Here is a 19486-nt window from a genome sequence, read left to right as displayed (position 1 = left end):
TTACTGCCTTTATTTGACTTCTGTCTTCAGTGTGATCCCGGATAGAGTGAAAAGCCAAGCCGCAGTAAATCAAAGCAAACACTGCTCCACCTCCCACACTATTACTGAGAGCTTAACAGATACAATGTCTGTTACAGGCTGCAGGTGAGAGATTAGCTAATGTGCAGGCAGAAAGCCAAGTCTCCTCTGAGTCAACATGAGCCGATAACTGTCTGCTTAGTAGGCATTTGGTTTCCAGTTAACTGCTCGGAAAAACGTCCCCACACTTGTGAATATCCAAATAATAAGATAAAATAACTATGCGTGTGTATTAAATAGCCTACAATGTGTTTGTTTATTAGATCACACTGAAACAGGAAGCAAAACATAAAATTAGTAATAGGCTAGTTGAAGTGAAAGGTGCGTAACTCGTGCGTCAAAAGAAAATCCCGCTTTATATAGGTTGCACGTGCTAGGGGGATTTGTTTGATGCTTTGAGGCAAAACAAAAGTTTACTTACGCACCCAAAGTTACGGCAGAGCTGAAGCGAGTTTTGATTGGCTTCCGCAAAAGTAGGACCTCTTCTGATTGGTTCTCGGTGCTGCTCCTGTGTTGTCATTCAGCAGCAGTCCCTCCCCTCGCACATCTGTAGCAGACTCTCTCCGGCAGGCTGCTCTTAACTAGGCGTAGAGAGACGGGAGAGCGATGAAGTAAACTCGGACTTTTTCACGGAGCTTTGCGAGGAAACGAAAGAGTTTTGCTCTGCTGAGCAGCAACGCGGAACTTGTGCTTTGTTTTCTATGAATGAACTCGGACTTGGCTGTGTTCAGAGAGCGGGGAGATATTTCGTCGTGATTTTTAAAGACTGTGGACATTGGAGGAAAGTTTAAATCCCTGCGCCGCCCGCGGGGAAAGGTGAGACGGGTGCAACTTTGATTTTACTCGCTGACCACCTATTTTAACGATAAACCAGGGCCGGTTTTAAATAACGCTAGTTGCCTACTGTATGGTTTTCTCTGCTTTTTCAGTTGTGTTGTTTCGACGTCCCACACTAAACTCCGAGAAGCAGCATGTCTGACAAGTGCTGCGCTGTGTAAACCAGTTCATCCTGCTCAGCGGGGAGTTTCGACGGCTGCTTCAGTGACTTCCAGGTAAACCGCTGGCGACGTTTGCAGCTCTTTCAAGTCACCCTTGTAAAAGCCGTGCCACCACCATGGCAGGTTTGAGCAATGTCCACATGAAAACCCTGGAGGACCTGACGCTGGACTCGGGCTACGGGGCGGGGGACTCCTGCAAATCCCTCAGCCTGTCCTCCTCCAAGTCCAACTCCCAGGCCTTCATGACGGCCCCTCACCGGGGCAACTGGTGGTACTACTCCGGCTCCATGAACAGCAGGAACAACAGCTGGGACACCGTCAACACTGTCCTCCCCGAAGACCCGGAGGACATCTTCTCCAAGTGTCCCCGCTTACCTGACCTGGAAGAGTTCCCCTGGACCGAGGAGGAGGTGGCCAGGATACTGCGCAAAGTGGCCGACAGCGGCAGCATCAAAGGCGGACCCACACCTGTGTTCTCCCCGGAGGCCGTGAGGCGGCTGTCCGCTCTGCTCCGCCGGGCTCTGATCCGCATCTCCAGGGAGGCTCAGAGGCTCAGCGTCATGCACTGCCGCTGCACACGCTTCGAGGTGCAGAGCGCTATGAGGCTGGTGCTCAGCTGGGCCCTGGCCGACCACTGCGTCTCCGCTACGGTCAAGGCGATCTCCATGTACAGTATGAGCGCCGGGGAGCTGCTGAGAAAGGGCAAGTCGGCCCGCTGCGGCCTCTCCTTCTCCGTGGGACGCTTCTTCCGCTGGATGGTGGACACCCGCATCTCCGTGCGCATCCACGAGTACGCGGCTATATGTCTGACAGCGTGCGTGGAGGCTCTGGTGGAGGAGATAGGAGCCCGGGTGCTGATAGCCGAGAGGGGTCAAACGGGGCCGGATTCGGGGTCAGGGTGTACCCCGGTGAGTGCAGAGGCCCTGGACGTGGTGGTGAACAATGACGCGGAGCTGTGGGGAGTCCTGCAGCACTATGAGCACCTGATCTGCGGGAAGAACGCCAGTGGTAAATATATTTTCAAGTCCCTTTCAGTGTTTAGTGGCTTTGTGTGTAAAAGTGGCTGTTTCACTGAGTAGAACTTGATGCCATAGGAACTACAGCCCTAAGATTTTCTTCCCCCTGTCACACACTCTCCTTCCTGAGTGCTGGTCACCATCTTCCACTGCCTCAGTGCCCACGTGTGGAAAAAGGTGAAGTGTGGCCTGCTGTTGGATACAATGCATACTTTGTGTGAACATTTTGATGGATTTGTCACTAATTTGACTTGTCAGAATAGGAAAATAACAGTGCAGAGGCGTCTGTTGCGAACAAAGAAAGTATTTTCCCTCTGACCAAGGTCATGCTTGGGGAAATGACTGTTGGATTCTATGGTGAACAGCCCAAATTTGATTTTAATACTACCTCACCCTCATTGGTCAGTTAAAAGATTGAGTCCTCTCTTGTCACTCTTGCTCTGCTGTTGTGATTTGGGGTGCACTGAGCCTTTACAGCCCAGGCAGGAGGCTTGTCTGTTGACACAGCTCTCTGTTTACGCTGACTTCACCTCTCTTCCCCCCGCTGTGTTGGCTGCACTCCTTCAAAATCACTCCCTTCTTCCTTTTTCCTCATCCTGCTATCCTCCTCTCTCCCTGCGCTGGATGAACCCCTCTCACCCACCACCTCCTCATATCTTGCATCTCTCTCTCTTTTCCTCCTCTTTCTCTTCCAGCTCCAGCTGTGCATCCTGCTCACTGTCCATTTATTTTCTCCACCCTCACATCCCTCCTCAATCAACTCTCTTTCTCTCGCCTCTTTGTCAAACTAGTGGACTCCGAGCCCTCTTTCCGTGGCTGTTTTGGCAGCCCAGCGTTGAATTGATTCATGAGCTTGTGTTGGGACAATGTAACCGGCCTTTGTTTTGTGGCCCACTACCAGCTCCCTGGAGCAGAGCTTTTTACTGTAGCACAATGGCCTTTTGTTGTGTGATCGTGCAGCTTAGCCCAACGCAGAGGGGGTGAAAACAAATGCTGGGGAAGCTGGGCACACGAGCCCTCACATCCATACATAGACCATCACACAGCAGAGAGAGAGAGGGGGGGAGAGAGAGAGAGGAAGAGAGGAAATAAGTGGAGCCATTATAACAGGGCTTCAATTAGAAGGCTTCCTATTGATCTAGTGTTAAGATGTTATCATCCAGGAGCACCTTACTGGCCTCAGTGGCCTGCATGTGTAGAAGACATTGTTGTTGCCAACAGTCTAAGGGCTTGAGATCAGTCAGCACTTAATACACTTGCACACATACACACTCATTCAGTAACTTGCATTTCCTATTCTGTGCGGCAACCACCGGTTTCATCATAATGTGCTCTCCATTTCAGCCTGCAATTGCTGAGAAGAGTGCAGTCCATTGGAACTCTCTGTTATCTTGCCATATGCTTAAATTGGAGCAATTTCATTGCAAAATAAGTTAAAGGGCAGCTTTTGTCCCAGTATTTAACCAGATGTCTTTTGGTTGGGTTATGACTGGCCTATTTTGGTGAGTTCATTCACTGGTTTTGAGAAAGACCGGCATGTGTGTGTGTGTGTGTGTGTGTGTGTGTGTGTGTGTATATATAATAACAACAGACCATTATTCTGACCACCCTAGTTTTTTATAGGCCCAAGACTGGGCTGTTGAAGCCACATGCCCCTCTACCACCTTACCACCTGACACCCCACACCCTAAACCTGGCTTTCAGCCCCCTGCTGTAGTCCCTTTCTCACCACAATCATCAGTCTAAAAGCAAAGAACCATTTTCCACTCACAAACCAGACTTAGATTGGGAGAATAGACTACTGATTAAATGGAAGGGCACAGTCTGATAAATACTCCCTCCCTCTTGATTTCTCTCCCTTTCTCCAATTCTTTCCTTTTCTCAGGGGCTGGCCCACATCTGGAACTCTTTAAGTCAGAAATGACTTCTACGGCTCCAATAACAATTCTCAAACTCCCTCCCTCCTGCCCTCTCTTGCTCACTCTCACTCTTGGCTCTTTCCTTTTTTTTCTGCCAGTGCGTTCATGTCCACTTCATCTTTATCTGTTTATTTCTTCTGGTCTACGGGGAATGCATTAGAGGAACTCGCTTGTGATGTGCCAGGATCTTATTCATTACTCATTGCACACACTCGTACGAGCACGTTCACATACACACAGTCGCTGAGAGCTATTTAGTCTGGTTTTCATGTGTTCAAATGGCTCCACAGTATACCACTATGCATAAGAGTCCATTTGTCATTCATTTATCCTCATAGAACGAGCAGCTTTCCCTGCTATGATTTGTATTGATATTACTGAATGGGCATTTTGAAGGACAGAGTAGTAGCTGTATTAATGGACCATGGAAGTGTATACAAAATCATTGATCTTTATAACTGGCACACAGATGTCCATTAAAAAAACATCTGTTAAAACGCTGTCCTATTTCAACTGTCTCTTGCAAATTCTCATTATCAGACTCTGCGTCATACCTAACCCGTTGGATATGCAAACTAGCAACTAGAAATTTGCTAGTCCCAGTTTAGATTTCTCACCAGCTCTGTCCAAGCTTTGCATTTGCCAGGAGTGGAAGACTGTGTTTGGAAAAAGGGCTGCTTCACAAGCTTGAATGTGAACAACTGTATGAACCTGGAGCAGGAACCAGTTGAAAGAGAGCATTCATGCTCAGCAAAATTTACCTAGATAGATAAACTTTGATTTGGTCCAGTACTAACAAAAAACAGAGCAGCGTTTCTCTGCTCCAGGTCTATAAAGGTAGTAAAAAAAAAAAAAGGCAGTGAGTAATGCGTTCTGAGTGCCCTGAGAGAACAGGGCATATGATTTGCTGCTCAGTATTTCCCTAAATATGTATTTAGCCCAGAAAGAGGCGTGGGAACGCTGGGCAGAAAGATGCAGGGAGAGCGGCCCAGCACTGTGGTCACACAGATGGGGAAACCAGCACTCTGAAAATACACTCCCTGCTCCACAAATCTGGAGTGGGATCAAATACAGTTTTGGAAAACATATCGGGACATTATGGGGAAATGGACGTAAGTTCATCCTTGTGTGATGCATGTGTGTTCAGCATGCAGCACATTTGCCCAGGACTTAACACCAAGCCTGTGTTTTGGCCTGAATAACTGCACACAGATGAATTTAGATTAACTTTGTATGCACTGTCAGTAGGCCAGTGTGGAAAGAGTTAAGGCCTTAAGTCATATTTGCTTAAGTGGATAATATAGGTTAATCCATTACCAAACACTGCAATTTATGTTTGGGTGAGAGTGTTATGCGTGTGCATGCACCACCTCAGGTTACACACACACAGGCACACAAACACACATACCTACGCACATGCTCACACACTGATGGTCCATTTCACTGTTTGCACTGGCTTCTTGTCCTGTCCCAGCTGTGAAAACACTAACCCATTAGAGTGCTGGTGCGCACATGTGTTTCAGTGTGTTCAACTGTGGGTGCTTCAATGTACTTGTGTGGGTATACTATATAGACTATTCTTGGAAAACCATGAGTAATGCTTTCACAGATATGACACCACAAATTACTTGTCTGGCTATTTCATGGGTTCTGGATCCAGTTGGTTTCACATCCTTTGACACAGGAAATTTATTTTATAAAATGAATTGATTATTTAAAAGGTGAAAGTCAAATAACCGTGTTTCGGATTGTTTACTCCCCTGTGTGCAGCACTGTCTTAACTTGCTCTTCTCTTCTTTGAAACTTCACAGTCATTATCTTAATCTCCTGCCTCACTCCTCCTGTTTCATTACAGCAGCATGAGTCATGTGTCTTAACACTGTTTACAGTAAAGCACTGATAAGAAGGAAGCAAAGAAAGATGTGGATGACATCAAGAAAAAAGGGGTAATGGACACAAATACAGACCCCGAAATAGCTACTTGTTTTTTTCAGTCTTTCTAATCACATTCCTGGATGGTATTCATTCTGTCCAGAATGAACTGCTTATTTGGCTTGTTTAAATTGGAAAATGTGCAGCCGCGTGTCACATGCATTACCACAGAGTCCTGGCCGCGGTTCAAGGAGGGAGTCTGTCCTGCGAGTTGGGTTGGGATTGTAGCTGATGAGGGAAGCAGGGATGACTGTCTGGAAGATGGTTGGAATCTGGGACCACGACAGTTAAGTGCATATCCTGGATGGCAGTAATGGTTTTGTTGAAAAGGACAACTGTGAAGTCTGGCTTGGGAGATGGCACAGCCACATGCACCTGTGTTGGAGGCTATAATGATTTTGAAATCGGAGTGTTAGGTGGCAAAGGTCAAAGGCTTAAGGTCAGTGGCAGTTACACTAGTGAAGGCCTCCCATTAGAAAAATATGCAAGACTGAGGACTGAGGAGAAAGTGTTGCCCATTTTTGCAACGCAGCTAATGGCCATACTGCCGATGTGCAGTCACATAAATATAATCTGTAGCAGGTTTAAAACTTCCTTTACACATTCATTTTGTCAATATTTACTTTTATGTACAGACAAGGGAATAGTGTGATGTTCCTTTATTAAAATGAGAAAAACATGCACACATACCTGAATGGGCCTGGGCAGGTTTTAAACCTTGCCTGCAGGTGTTCATGTAACCCACTGTAAGTCAGAAGGCCCGACTGCTGATGCTTTTTAGGATCGATTGAAAGAAAGTACAGGCATCGGCCATCAATGCTTATACTTTCTTGAAACATATTGACCTTGGTTGCCGCAGGTTACCAGATATTTTTATTTATTTTGTCCGTCTTTACCACTTAATCAGTAACTATAGCAACATCAGCGAAAAAGGGGAAAAAAAGAGGTAGCAACTAGGAAGGCAACATAACGGATAATGACTCAACACTGGGTGTAATAAGTGAGACTGAGGCTGAGGTGCATGAGAAAATGCTGTTTAACTTTACAGCCTTGACAGAGTGATGGAGAGGATATCTCTATAATCTTACATCTTAAATGTAAGATTTAGCCCCTAGTAGCTCGTATTTCTGTTCCCCCACTCACACATGCTGCTATAAGTCAGCCTGTCTGACCTCTACATAACATTGGAGCAGACAAGATGCCAAAATAGCTTGTGCAAGGTGTAAGTGTTTTTAACTAAATAAACATCCTGAGACAGAAATAAATTTGCCGACATTTAATTTTGATGACATAAAAGAAAACACACATTTTTAGATGCTGTCTTCCTGGATTTTGTAAGTGTAATATTCAGTTCAGTGTATACTGTAACTGTGAATTAAAATGCAAAAACACAGGGGCATAATAAGCTGCTTTGCTACAATAAAAAGACTTTTATTGTAACCACCCCAGACATAAGCCAAGTACAGACGGTCTATTATTTCTCCTACCACGTTATCCATCTCACAGCTCCACCACCCTCTTACTCAGTCATTTAACTTTGGAGATGGCTTGATTAAGTGTCACAAACTATGGTTTACAAAGGCAAAGACACACAGTGCTCCATTCAGTCTTTTCAGTGTGCCTGTGTCTGTGCCTGTGGCAGCACAAATCAGTTCTGCTTTGCTTTCAAACATTTGTACAGAGTAAACTTTGAAGGACGCTCTGAGTCTCTTGTCAGACCACAAAACCCCACAAAAACAATCATCCTACCCTTGAAAAAAATCAATGCCAGCCATCACAGTTCTTCTAATTGTTAATACGCATTAGCTGGCACGCAGCACTTTCTCCGCATGTGTGCTCAAGCACAACTGAAGCCAGTTATTCACAGTTGATACAGAGCAGTCCTGTGTCTGATTTGGTTGTAATATTTAATTACACACAAACAGATCAGATGGGCAGACTGGTGGTGGTAGTGGAGGTGGTGGCAGTGGTCGTGACGGTGGAGGGGTGTAGATTAGGACCAGGGAGTGTGTACTCTAAGTGGAAACAGATTTGTCTGACTGGGGACTGGATATAATAACCCCTTGCTGTGTTCTCTGGTGAAATCTGCTGGAGTCATACGGACTTGGCTGGATGGAGCCATGGAGAGATAGAAAGCGTTTGAGGGAGCGATGGAGCTGCAATCCCACATATCCTCTCTGATTGGGATCTGTGAAGCCAGGTCGGCCAGAGCCAGATCTCTGCAGCAGCTCAAGACGAGTTTGTGTGTATGTGTGTGGAATTGCTCCTGTGTATGCATGCGTGTGTGCCAAAGGGAGGGCCATTTCCCATTGCCGACTCCTAAAAAAAAAAAAAGGACACAGCTTCTTTTGGATGTTCCTCAGCCAAGTGAGGAAAGTGATGATTTTTTTTCTTTTTCCTTTCAAGTTTACTTTTTGTAAACGGGCTGGAAGAGGGAGCTTTTTGTGATGCTGTCAGTGACCTCTTTGTCCAGTGGAGTCAGAGCGGCAGTGTGTGGAGTCTCAGATATATTGCACTGGAAAAGCAAACACACTTGTCTGTAGACACTTTGTTGCACACACGACTCCATCCTTCTCTGTTCGCCTTTCTTTTTTCAGCAGTGCGTACATCCAATGTTATTTATTTACATATAGGTGTACATTATTTATGATGACATTGATTTCTTATATTTAAGATAGACACAAGGTGGGTGCGTTGCATTGTTCGATTCAACATAACTCTAGGTGACATACTGTACACACAAGCACCAGCCCATGAAACGTAAGACTTTTAAAAAAATGTATTGGTACACTGCCCCTGGTACACAAATACACAGACAAATATAGACACACACTGCGATAGTGCGGACAAAGAGAAGAAGATGCTTTCACTCCGGACTTGCGTGACTACCAGGGTTGTGAGTGTACATAGGGTGGGGTAAGAAAACACTATTGATAGACACTAGACAGAGACACTCTGTTAAGGACCTCCATTCCTGCTTCGTTACTGGCAACCACCTCCCAGTTTGGTTTTAGGGCCAAGAGTTCTTTTTCAAAGTAGAAATAACTGAAGTACTTCTTGCAGTATACCTGCTCCTTCCAGTCAGGTCCTGCCTCACAGACCATCTCCAACAGGTTGAACAATATTTTACAGCTTGCATGATGTTTCACAGCCTTTTCTTCAGCACCCCAAACAGCCGGCCAATTTTCCACAGGGAGCAGTTGGAGAGAGACAGAGAGAGAGAGAGAGAGAAAGGGAGTGAAAAAGAAAAAGGAGGAGAACGGAAAAGTAAAAGCAGATTTTATGACATGCTTGTTGGTGAGTGTGCCAGTTTCTGTCGGCAAAGTGCCCATCCCAACAGGTTAACTGAGGTGCGTGTGTGTTTGTGTGTGTGCATGCACGCACGTTTCGTGCCCTTCAGTGACAAGCAGGCCACCTTAGCCTATGACATTTCTTCATGTTTTTTTTTCTTTTTTCTTTGATGTCATGCTGCTAGACTGTGACACTGATGGCATCTGTGCCTTTGAAAAGGACAGCATGGCGGTGTGTGTTTTGGCCCGGCGTTGCATTCCTGTCAGCATGCTTGATTGAAGGTTGATGGAGTGGCAGTTAACAGAGACATCCGCTGAGATTTGATGGAGATGGAGATGTGCGGATGTCTTGTCCTCCTGTTTGACCAGACCCAGGGAGGAGTCACTCTCTTTGGATTAAAAGCACTGAGACTACTTTACTTTTTTTTCCCACCGACTTTCCAGTAACAGGAATGGATGCAGCAGGTTCCCAATTAGCTTTCACTGCTACTATAATAATGCTCATTACCGCTCTCCTCCTCTTCCTCTAACCACCCGCCCGTCTCTCTCTCTCTCTGTGTCTCGCCTCTCCTCATCGTCTGACGCTGGAATGTGTTTGTTTGTGCGTCAAGCCTGCAGCTTCGTCAGCAGCAACACACACACGTAAACATCAAGACTCAGTGGCTTAATCTCTTTATGCCCACATCACAGGAAAACATAACCCCTCCTCCCCCCAAAAATTGTGCTGATAGCCATGGATTGAAGTCAGTGTGATGTGAGTGTTATGCTCCATCAAACCTGGTTATCAGCCCCCCCACTGTGCTTTTTGACTCACTACTTTTTATCTGTCTTTCCAGTGTTGTTGTTGGTTCTTCTTAACCCACATTGATCACAATCGCTGACTCTGGTCCTCAACTTTAGAACTCTGTGCTCTCCCTTTTTTTGCCACAACACCCAGCTTGCATTCCAGTTTTAGTTTCCAAAGCTTTTCCATTTGCAACCCCCATAACCAGTGCCATCTCCTAAAAACATCACCTGTTGGGTCAAGGTCATCCAGTCAGACACATGGTCATTAACAGAGCCACAGCAGCGCACGCAGCATATTTAAACCCAAAACCATGTACAGTAAGGCTTCCTGGAAGTCCCTCGTGGTTAGTGGAGGGAAGGAGCACATTTAGAGCGAGGGCCATATGGAGAACACATGTGGGCACAGGAAAACAGACTCTGTCAAGACAGGACACCCTCGGCCGTAGCCTTTGGTCCCTTTCTTTCGATAAGATCTGCACAGCACATCCACCACATGTGGACTTCTCCCTGGAACTAAAACAAACCATTTATAGCTCATAGGTAACAAAAAGATGATGTGTTTTTCTAGGGAAAGATCGTAACCAAGCGTATTTAGTGAGATGGGGGTGTGTGATGTTAAGAATCCCTGCTGCTGCTACTCACTGTGATTTAAGGCGCTAGGTGTGGATAAACATTTAGATGATGTTTAGGGGCATGCTTGCAGAGCTGGAACAATCATCATCAGTTGGCCTGTATTTGTGCTGCAAACTTAAGAGCCCCCTTATCACACAATCACCACGTCTGCGCGTTCCCTTTGAGTGCTGGGGAGTATGTTTGGACTTGTGTCGATGTTTCTGTGGTGGGGAAAAGCCGATTGCCCACGTGTACAGCTGCTGCGCTAATCAAGAGCTGACCTGACTGTGTTTGTGTTACTGTGCGTCTGTAGAGAATATTTTTCTTTGAGTATGATCTCCACTAATTTGGGCTACATCTGTGTATAACTGTGTGCATGTGTGGACCCCGCGTCTATTCATCCACCTCCCTCTGTGTCTCTTTCTCTCTCCCTCTGTCTCTGTGTAAAATCTGTATTGTGCTGGCCATCTGTGTGTCACTGCAGGGTCACAGACAGTGCTGGACAGAATACACTCGAGCGATTGGTGGCCAAGTTTCCTCTCTCAACAGCACAGAGATAATCTGCCTATTGAGCAATAGAGGGTCCGAGGGTGAAGTTATAGAGGAGGGAACGGGGTGGCGTGTGTGTGGTGGAATGCCACACTGATGAAAGGACGCCTTCTTTGAGCGCGTTCTGAGAAATGGAATTTCCTTTTGTTCATCTTGTGTCAAACAGGATGTGTAGATACTTCTCTTCAAAAGATGCGTGCATCTGTGTTTTTTTTTTCTCTCTCTTTTGGCATGCAGTGCCTCGTGTCTGCAGTACATAATTTGTGACTATATGAATTGGACTATTAATATCTCAAGTGACTTCTCGTTGGTAAGTGTGTCCCTGCCTATGCAGAGGAGTGGAGGCTGCAGAGGAAGTCAGTCAGACAGCAGTTAAACAGAGCGCGGGTTAAGCCAGGCACAGAGCACCCCCTCTATGCCCCCCCCCCCCCCCCCCCCCCCACACACACACACACACACACACTCTTTTCCACCTCAAAGGGCAAAACGCAGCCTCCAAAAAACAGTTACAATGCCAACACGTTCATCATCTCATCAAACCAGATTCTGTTTAACTCCATGTAAACCCTATGGGATTATTAAACATGCTAGGATTAGACATTTGTTCCACCCATGTGCCCTGTAGACAAAAGTGTGACTGATTTCAGCCCTATACTGAACAAACGTTCTCATTATTTCCATCATAATTGTTTAAAATTAGGTAACAGTCCGCACATACAAGTGCGCACATTGTACGCATACATACATGTGTTCACGTGTCAGTGCCCTGGCCTTATGGTACTTCTGTTAAAAGGCATTGTTCAGCCACTCTCAAGGGCGATCCGAGAGTAGTTAAATATCTAATGTACATCTAAGACCCAGCCAAGCATTCAATCTGACAGAGGTTAAGAGGGAGGAAGCTGTGAAGTGGGAGAGATCATCACACCTTTCTGTTATTAACTAAACACACCCAACAATTCCATGCTTTGTCTTTGCCTAATAGTGCGCTTTGGGGCGAGAAACTCTGCGAGCCACAGAAGGAGCCTTTAAGCAATCCAGTCAGGTGCTAAGAAGGGGTGTGTGTCTGCATGATGGGGCTGAAAGGGGCAGATGTGTCAGGAGTTTAAGGTGGATGAAGGGGGTGGGGGAGTCAGACCCTGAGGGTCAGCGAGTCATAAATACTGCAACACCCACCCAGCAGGGTCGGCCAAGCACGGGCCAAAACTGCGAAGTGAGCGGAGCACAGCTTTCATCCACTGACTGTTTTATTTAGTTTCGCTGAAGGGCTTTGTTTTGACAGAGGGTCTGCAGATAGGATCCACAGCACAGGTCTGATGTCAGGAGAACAATGGAGCGAGTTGAGAGAGAGGCAAGCCTGCACGTGAAGACGCAGGAAGGAGATGTCTTGATGTGTCTCTGTGGCTCTGATAACATTGTCTCTCAATGTCGGTGTCCGAATGGACAAAGATAACACACACACACACAGAGCTGCACTTGCCCAAGACAATCAAAATCACTTGAGATAGACACACAGACTGATAACTTTCAAACAGACAGACAAAGATGGACAGGAATGGGCCGTTTTCCTAGATGGAGGTGTGACAGCTAGTGCTTCTTAAGCTCATTAGGATGTCTGTGTGATGTTCGCAGTGGGTAAGAGATAAAGGAAAACAGATTCTTGACATTCATTTTGTCTGGATGGATAGTTATCAGCTCCAGCCCCATGCTGGTAGAGACAAACTTTAGCAGGGGGCCCCTCTTCTTGTCCTGACCCCATGGAAACCTCCCTAAAGCTCCAGCTCTTTTTGCTGCTCCCAGTGTTCCGCACACAAGTCTTGAAATGCCATCATCAGCTCCTGCAGAGGGGAGCATGAGGACACCAATAACATAATATTTTGCACATGTGTGCATGAGACAGTTGAGTGGGTGAAGGACAGATGTTTGTATGTCTCTATGCAAGCATTTGCATATGAATTCCATAACTATAGTTGGATAGAGAAGAGATAGAGCCCCTTCAATTTTTAAAACGAGTTTTACATGGTGTGGCACCCTACACTGTTAAGTTAACCTTTCCAGCAGAGGAGAGAAGTGTTATTAAATGTGTTTTTAAAATGGTTTAACATGGCGATTAAGGCCCTAGGGGATGAAAGTAGGTCTAATGTATCTACCTTGCTCAGAGCTGAGAGGAATGCAGACAGGGAGCAGAGCGAAGTGGAAAAGGAAAGGCAGGAGTCGGGGACAATGACAAGCACAGAGAGGAAGAAAAAATCACAGAGCAAGAAATGAACCTGCCTAGTGGTTCTTGGCTCTAGTGCATTTCTGCTCTGAAGGCCATAATTACCCTCTGACCAACTTGTGTTGGTAGCTAGAGAGTGGTGAGGTCAGCAGTTAGCTGGCTTGCACAATGAGGTCAAGTACTATTCATGCCCTGGCTTGTGCATTTGCATGAAACTCTCCATCTAATGCTGTTTGGCTGTCCGTTCAGGCTATCTTTGTCGGGTATGAGTGTGTGCATGTCTGCAAACTGGTTTAATGTGTCACCACAGTCTGAAAATCAAATCAGAGGAAGACTCGCCTCCCACCCCCAATCGACTATCTTCCAAACTTTCTCTAGCAGCTTCCGCCTCTTTTTCGCTCAGCTCAGCAGTTGTGTCTCTTGCATTCTGCCAGGTCTCTTCTGGGCAAGGGTCAGCCAGAGACCTCCTGCACAGGGCTGCTGTTTTAGCAAGGCTTCTGGGAACCTGGAACTTGGAGACGACGGCTGGGGAAGGCATCATTATTACACACACTCACACACAACGGGAGCTCGATTTTAAAATGTGTGCAATAATCTCTGGGTATCGCGTTTGTAGGATGATGGCTGGCTCGCCCGGGCTTTCAGCAGGGGACGAAAGAAGTCTTCTTCTTTCCAATTCCTTCTTGAAACCCCATTACTGTCTTCATGCTGAATTGTTTCTCAACACAAGGGATTCCCAGCTTTTTCCCATCATCATTATTGTGTGTGTGTGTGTGTTTTATGTTTCTCCCAAGTGGCACAAGGTAAAACGTAGCTAATTATCACCCTGCAGTTTTTGCAATGGCTTCTGAGACTTCACAGGCTGAAATTGGAGAATGGGAGTTGTCCCATGGTAGGGAAACAATGTGTGTGTGTGTGTGTGTGTGTGTGTGTATATGTGTGTGTGTTCCAAAGCTTAAGGCTTTGAGTTGTCCAAACCCCAACTCTGAACACTTGGCTAGCAGTTGAATGAAATATCCCACGAGCTTCTCCTGTCTGTCTAGCCATTCGTGGTTATAGGGTTACCCAAGCGGGCAAAGCAGGGGCTGTTTATCTTGGAACGGGGCAGGAAGTACAAGAGCTAAAAGTGAGGACAGGAATAAGAAAGGGAGAAGGATTGGGGCAGAACATGATCGTGTGAAGTGACAATGTGTCATACTGTACAAAATACAGAGGGGTGGGGGATGGGGGCGTTGTTGGACCTGCACACATGCTCAGCTATCACCAACCCACCCAGATGGACCCTACAGTGGGAAAAAGGAGAATGAAAACAGATTTGTCACTCAGTCTGGTGTTTGCTCAGGAGCTGTTTGAGTGCGTTCAAGAATAGTCCTCGCCCCCAATCTGTTGCTCACAAACATTCCTTTAAAGCACTCACACACCCCCACACGCACACATGCAGCCCACTCCTTTTCAGGGTGTGTGCTGGGCAGTTGGGTCCCACTGGGAAGGGTAGAGGGGTTTGTGTGTTTTAGTGTGTGTGGTCAGGATGTGGCTAGCACCTCTCTCTCCAGTCATGATTTACCAACAATACCCACGGTGGTTGGAGCCTGACACTCAGCACATATTACAAGTCTGACTTGGTCGACCATACAACAATCTGGAAACTTTTTTTCCCCCCCATATTCCCCCGTTCCCTGATTTTGTTCACATTGTTAAACAGTCTAGAAGTGTGTGTCGTTCATGGCGATTTATCGGTTGTTTCCTGCCAAGCTAGGTTTTTTTTTTTATTAATTTCTGTAAAAAAGGGGTGTAATGGGTAATATAGGCTACAATGTGGCCAGTCTAAAATGTACATGTGTGTGTGCCAGGGTGTGAGTTTCTGTGAGTTAGGAAGCGCTTAAGGTCTGTCAGCTATTATTTAGTCATTGTGGCTTTGGGAAGCATTGTGGGAACAGTCAGTTGAAGTGAATTGACCGGGTCTTCTCTAATACTCAGGAAGAAATGCATTAACACACACACACACACACACACACACACACACACACACACACACACACACACACACACACACACACACCCCTTTATGCACACGCTCATGAGAACTGCCCAGCTTCCTTAGCAGTTAAAAGGCAAATGGCCTTTGGCTTTGATATTGCTCGTACTTCTGGAAGTGCTCTGTTTGTAAAAGTGCTCTGGTTTTATAGTTATGATATGATGGGATGGAAGGAAGCAGCAATCGAGAACAGAAAGAGTCTCTCTTGAGGTGGTATGTCTCCTTGTCTGTGATCCTTGTCTTTCTTTTTCCATCTGCTGCTGAGAGAAGGGGGCTTCAGTGGGTGGTCCACAGAGACCTGCGGAGCAGTATCCTCCTATGGCCTGCCAAACACACATGCACACGCACATAATCACAGGCAGACACATAAAAAAAAAAAGTTGGATTAAACCTGTCAGAAGTTGTTGCGATGACCTTATAAAGTGGTTTCAATGACACACAGTGAGTCAAGCCTGTCTGTAGCACCTGTAAAGGCAACAGCTGGGAACACACATTGAAACAAACACACCGCGCTCATTGTGCATACGCACACGCACACGCACGCTCACGCTCACCTCCCACAACTTTATTTGTGTTGCTGCTGTGCCAGGGCTGAGGAATGTGTGAGCAGGTGCCCCCTGCAGAGAGGAAGCAGCAAGCACTCATCACACCGTGTATGTGGCTTGTTCAGTATCGGAGCTGTCAGACGACAACAGCGATGACGTGGGGTGATGGGTACCTGTATGGAGCAATTCCACAGCAAGGTTATAGCTGTGGCCTTCCCCAAGCTGAAGGACAGAACTTCAAAATGTTATAAAAGATTTATGTAAGCTCACACTCTGATATCTGCCCATCAATCCAAAACAACTAGAGCTACATTCCTGTGTTTTTTATTTTGACTGTCTGCCAAAATAAGCACTCACAATTAGTCTCACATAAATACATTGGCACCGCTCTCCTATCTTCTGTTCTTTCAAGTGTTGGTTTTTACTTTCAGTAGACTCATGTGTTGTATATGCACTCGACTCGTTTTATCCACAGTTTGCTTCCTCCCCAGCAAGTGTGCAAACAAGTTTGGAGACATTCCCATTAGCACAATCATCTTTTCCAGGAAAAGGAAAGAGAGGAAAGTGATAATTTTATCAGTCTGAGCGTTCAGAGTCAACATGGATGGCTCTGTGACTGCGCTCGAACATCCTCCACTGGGAGTGTGCTATGCTTTGCTGTGGTTAACACAAGCCTTCTTTCAAACTCTCATCAAAGGTCGCCTGAGTCTGTGAGTTGAAACAAAGTGAATTCATTTCTCAGAGTTTGAGACAAGGAAAAAAGGAACGGAAAGAACTGAGAAATGCAGAAGAATTAAATAATGGAATCCACCGAAGATGTAGTTTTGTCATCCTTGCAACCCTTTTTATATTCTGCTTGTGACACACTGGGGAGGTCCTGATCCTCTTGTCCTTAGCTATTATGCTGTAAGTAAGTGTGTGTGTGCACTTGTTTAGTGATAACATGAACACAATAAGGCTTTGTTAAACTTTTAGTGTGCCCTATAGTGCTGACCACCACATGGACATAGAGGAGGTTGGCATGAGTCTGAGTGTGTGACTTTGTATTTGTAAGTGTTGCTTTGTGGGTGTGATGGGCTGAGGTTCAGGAGGTGAAATAACTGCATAAGAGGATGGTCCCTTTTTTTTTTTTTTCACAGGCTCCTTTTGAGGTCTGGACACGCCTTAAACTTGAGTGTGTGTGTGTGTGTGTGTGTGTGTGTGTGTGTGTGTGTGGAGGGTGTGTACAGGGTGTGTGTGAGGGTCAGGGGTGAGCTGTAAAGCCCCCCCTCGGGTGTCAGATGGGTCATACAGCCGGTTGAAAGAGGTGACTGGTCTGGTTGGAGGTAGTTTACTGCCTCGTACTAAAGAGGTGGACATCTCGCCACGCCCCGCAGGTCCCTAACACACCCAGGTCACAAACACACTGAATATTTAGAGCTGCTGTCATCTGCGACACTTACACATGGCCACATGATTTGTGTACGTGATGACACCTCAATGCCCGGTGCATACCATTATTTTATTTTGTGCCGATGTGTGTGTGTGTGTGTGTGTGGTCAAACTGCACTGGGCACATTTCTCAGAATGTCATCATGTCTGTCTGAGGTTGGGTGGTCCCATTGATTTATATGTTCCATCAGTACCATTGATTTCCTGACTAATTGTATGGCGTTACCACCACTATGCAGACCCTCCATCCCTGCCTCCCACCATCGAGATCACACCTCACCTCTCCTCTGTCTTTCACAGTGAGGACAGTTTCTGTCAACAGTGTCATTGGCAGCAGATGAGTCAGACAGCTGTAAAAGGCCCAGCCCCACTCATTACTGCAGACAAAAGAGCCATGGACCTTTTGAACAAAGCTCGCCTCCATTCACTGTCCACTGCTGTGTCTCTGGCTGATGGGTTCGATTCTGCCATATTCTTGCCATATATTCTGGCTGTTGTAATGCCCATGAAATATGATGCAAAGTCAACCTCACTATTTATCTATATATTGGATGGAATGAGTCTGCGGGTGGTTTCTATTTCCTAATGCAACTTTAATTGGAACATGGTACCAAGTATGTTAATGCAGCAACGCTCTTCGAATAGTGTTGCCGTGTCTATAAATGGAATATGGAGTCTCTATTGTTTTTTCGATCGCATTGTGCAGGTTTCAGCGCCTAAACTAAGATGAAGCACTTTTTAAATTGTGTTACTGCTAGTAACTCGAGAGGCTCTGAGTGCGCCTTCCACCGCTGTCTGTAGCTGATGCAAACACATAGGCCACACCTTATATTACAGACACACACACACAAAATAATACTGTACCACACACTTACTATATTTTTATGTGAGTGAACAACAATCGGTGGCTGCCCAGAAAGTGGTTTTCCTTTTCCTGAGCTTCTTTTCCACTCTGCTGTAAGTCCAAAGATTTAGTTTTCAGCTACGAGAGAGAGAGGGAGAGAGAGAAAGAGAAAGAAGGGGAGAAAGGAGGAAAGGAGTGATTGAAAGAGTTAGTGAACCTCCACTCGTAATCATAATCCATCCACCCTTCCCCCACCCTTGTTTTTTTTCCCCCAATTTGACTCACTGCGCTGTGTGCCATGATTTTGCTCTCTACCCAGCCCAACGCGGAATGTTAATCAGCAGAAAGCTGCTTTAGATTTACAAGGGGGAATTTGGATCCAGTTCTTTGAAACGTCAAACTCCTAAGTCGCTCTATCAAAACTGCTTGTTGGACTGTGAGAACCGTGCTGCAGCTGGAAAAAGTTTATTTCTGAACAGTCAGGGAAGGATTTGGTGCAGTGAATTAGCATCCTCTGAAGCTTTTGAAAGTCAACAACCTGTATCTGTGTGTGGATGACACTCTGGAGGGAACAGGGTGTAATTAATGCTAATATGTGAATGCTCAGTTTAGTGTGTAATTGAAAAACTGTGGAGGACAGAAGGAATGAAAGAGCTATAGTTGAGCTGTTAAAAAGTTCGAAGCTCAATCTAATAAGTAATGATGAGTCACAAGGTGCTTTTTATGGATGTTCTTCCAGCAGGTGTTGAAGTGATAATGAAACGGTGTCACACGCGTCTCTGTGCAGCACAGACACACAAGTGTCGAACGCTGAGGTTATTTCAGTCTCAATGTGAATTTTAAAAGGCGCCACGGTGTGAAGGTTTATATCAATGACAAAACTAATGAATGAGATGGTCTGTAAGTTTACAAGGCTGAAACAGTTTGATGTCACAATGACAAGATTTAATATCTGAACACCAACAAATGGGCAAGGTTCATGTTTACTCGCCGCTAAGTGGTTTCAAACATACGTCACTCCTCAGTCTCAGAAGAAGTGTTTTCGTGCATCTCGTTCACTCAGAGAAGTGATAGATCCATGCAGCCAACTGGCCACTGATGCTTTAACTTTGCTGGATTTTCCTCTCCTGAAATGAATTTCCAACTCAGTCTTCAGTACAGTGATTAACTGACTTAGTGAGAATGACGACGATCTAGAGTTCGGGTTCACGACGCCTTTTGCTCAATGAGCGTGTT

General features: G+C 45.9%; 1 protein-coding gene across 1 annotated transcript in view; it reads left to right on the top strand.

Moving 5' to 3' along the window:
• Positions 1-676: 676 nt before the first annotated feature.
• The window catches only part of abtb2b (ankyrin repeat and BTB (POZ) domain containing 2b), a 42563-nt gene continuing 23753 nt past the window's right edge, over positions 677-19486 (top strand). Inside the window, exon 1 of the mRNA XM_083973315.1 lies at positions 677-2084. Within this exon, the coding sequence (XP_083829441.1) occupies positions 1193-2084 (892 nt within the window). The 5' untranslated portion in view covers positions 677-1192. The remainder of the gene's footprint in view (positions 2085-19486) is intronic.

This window comes from Trachurus trachurus, assembly GCF_905171665.1.
Source record: "Trachurus trachurus genome assembly, chromosome: 6".
Taxonomy (NCBI): domain Eukaryota; kingdom Metazoa; phylum Chordata; class Actinopteri; order Carangiformes; family Carangidae; genus Trachurus; species Trachurus trachurus.
The sequence above is the reverse complement of the archived record's forward strand: the minus strand, read 5'-3'. Positions and strand labels throughout refer to the sequence as shown.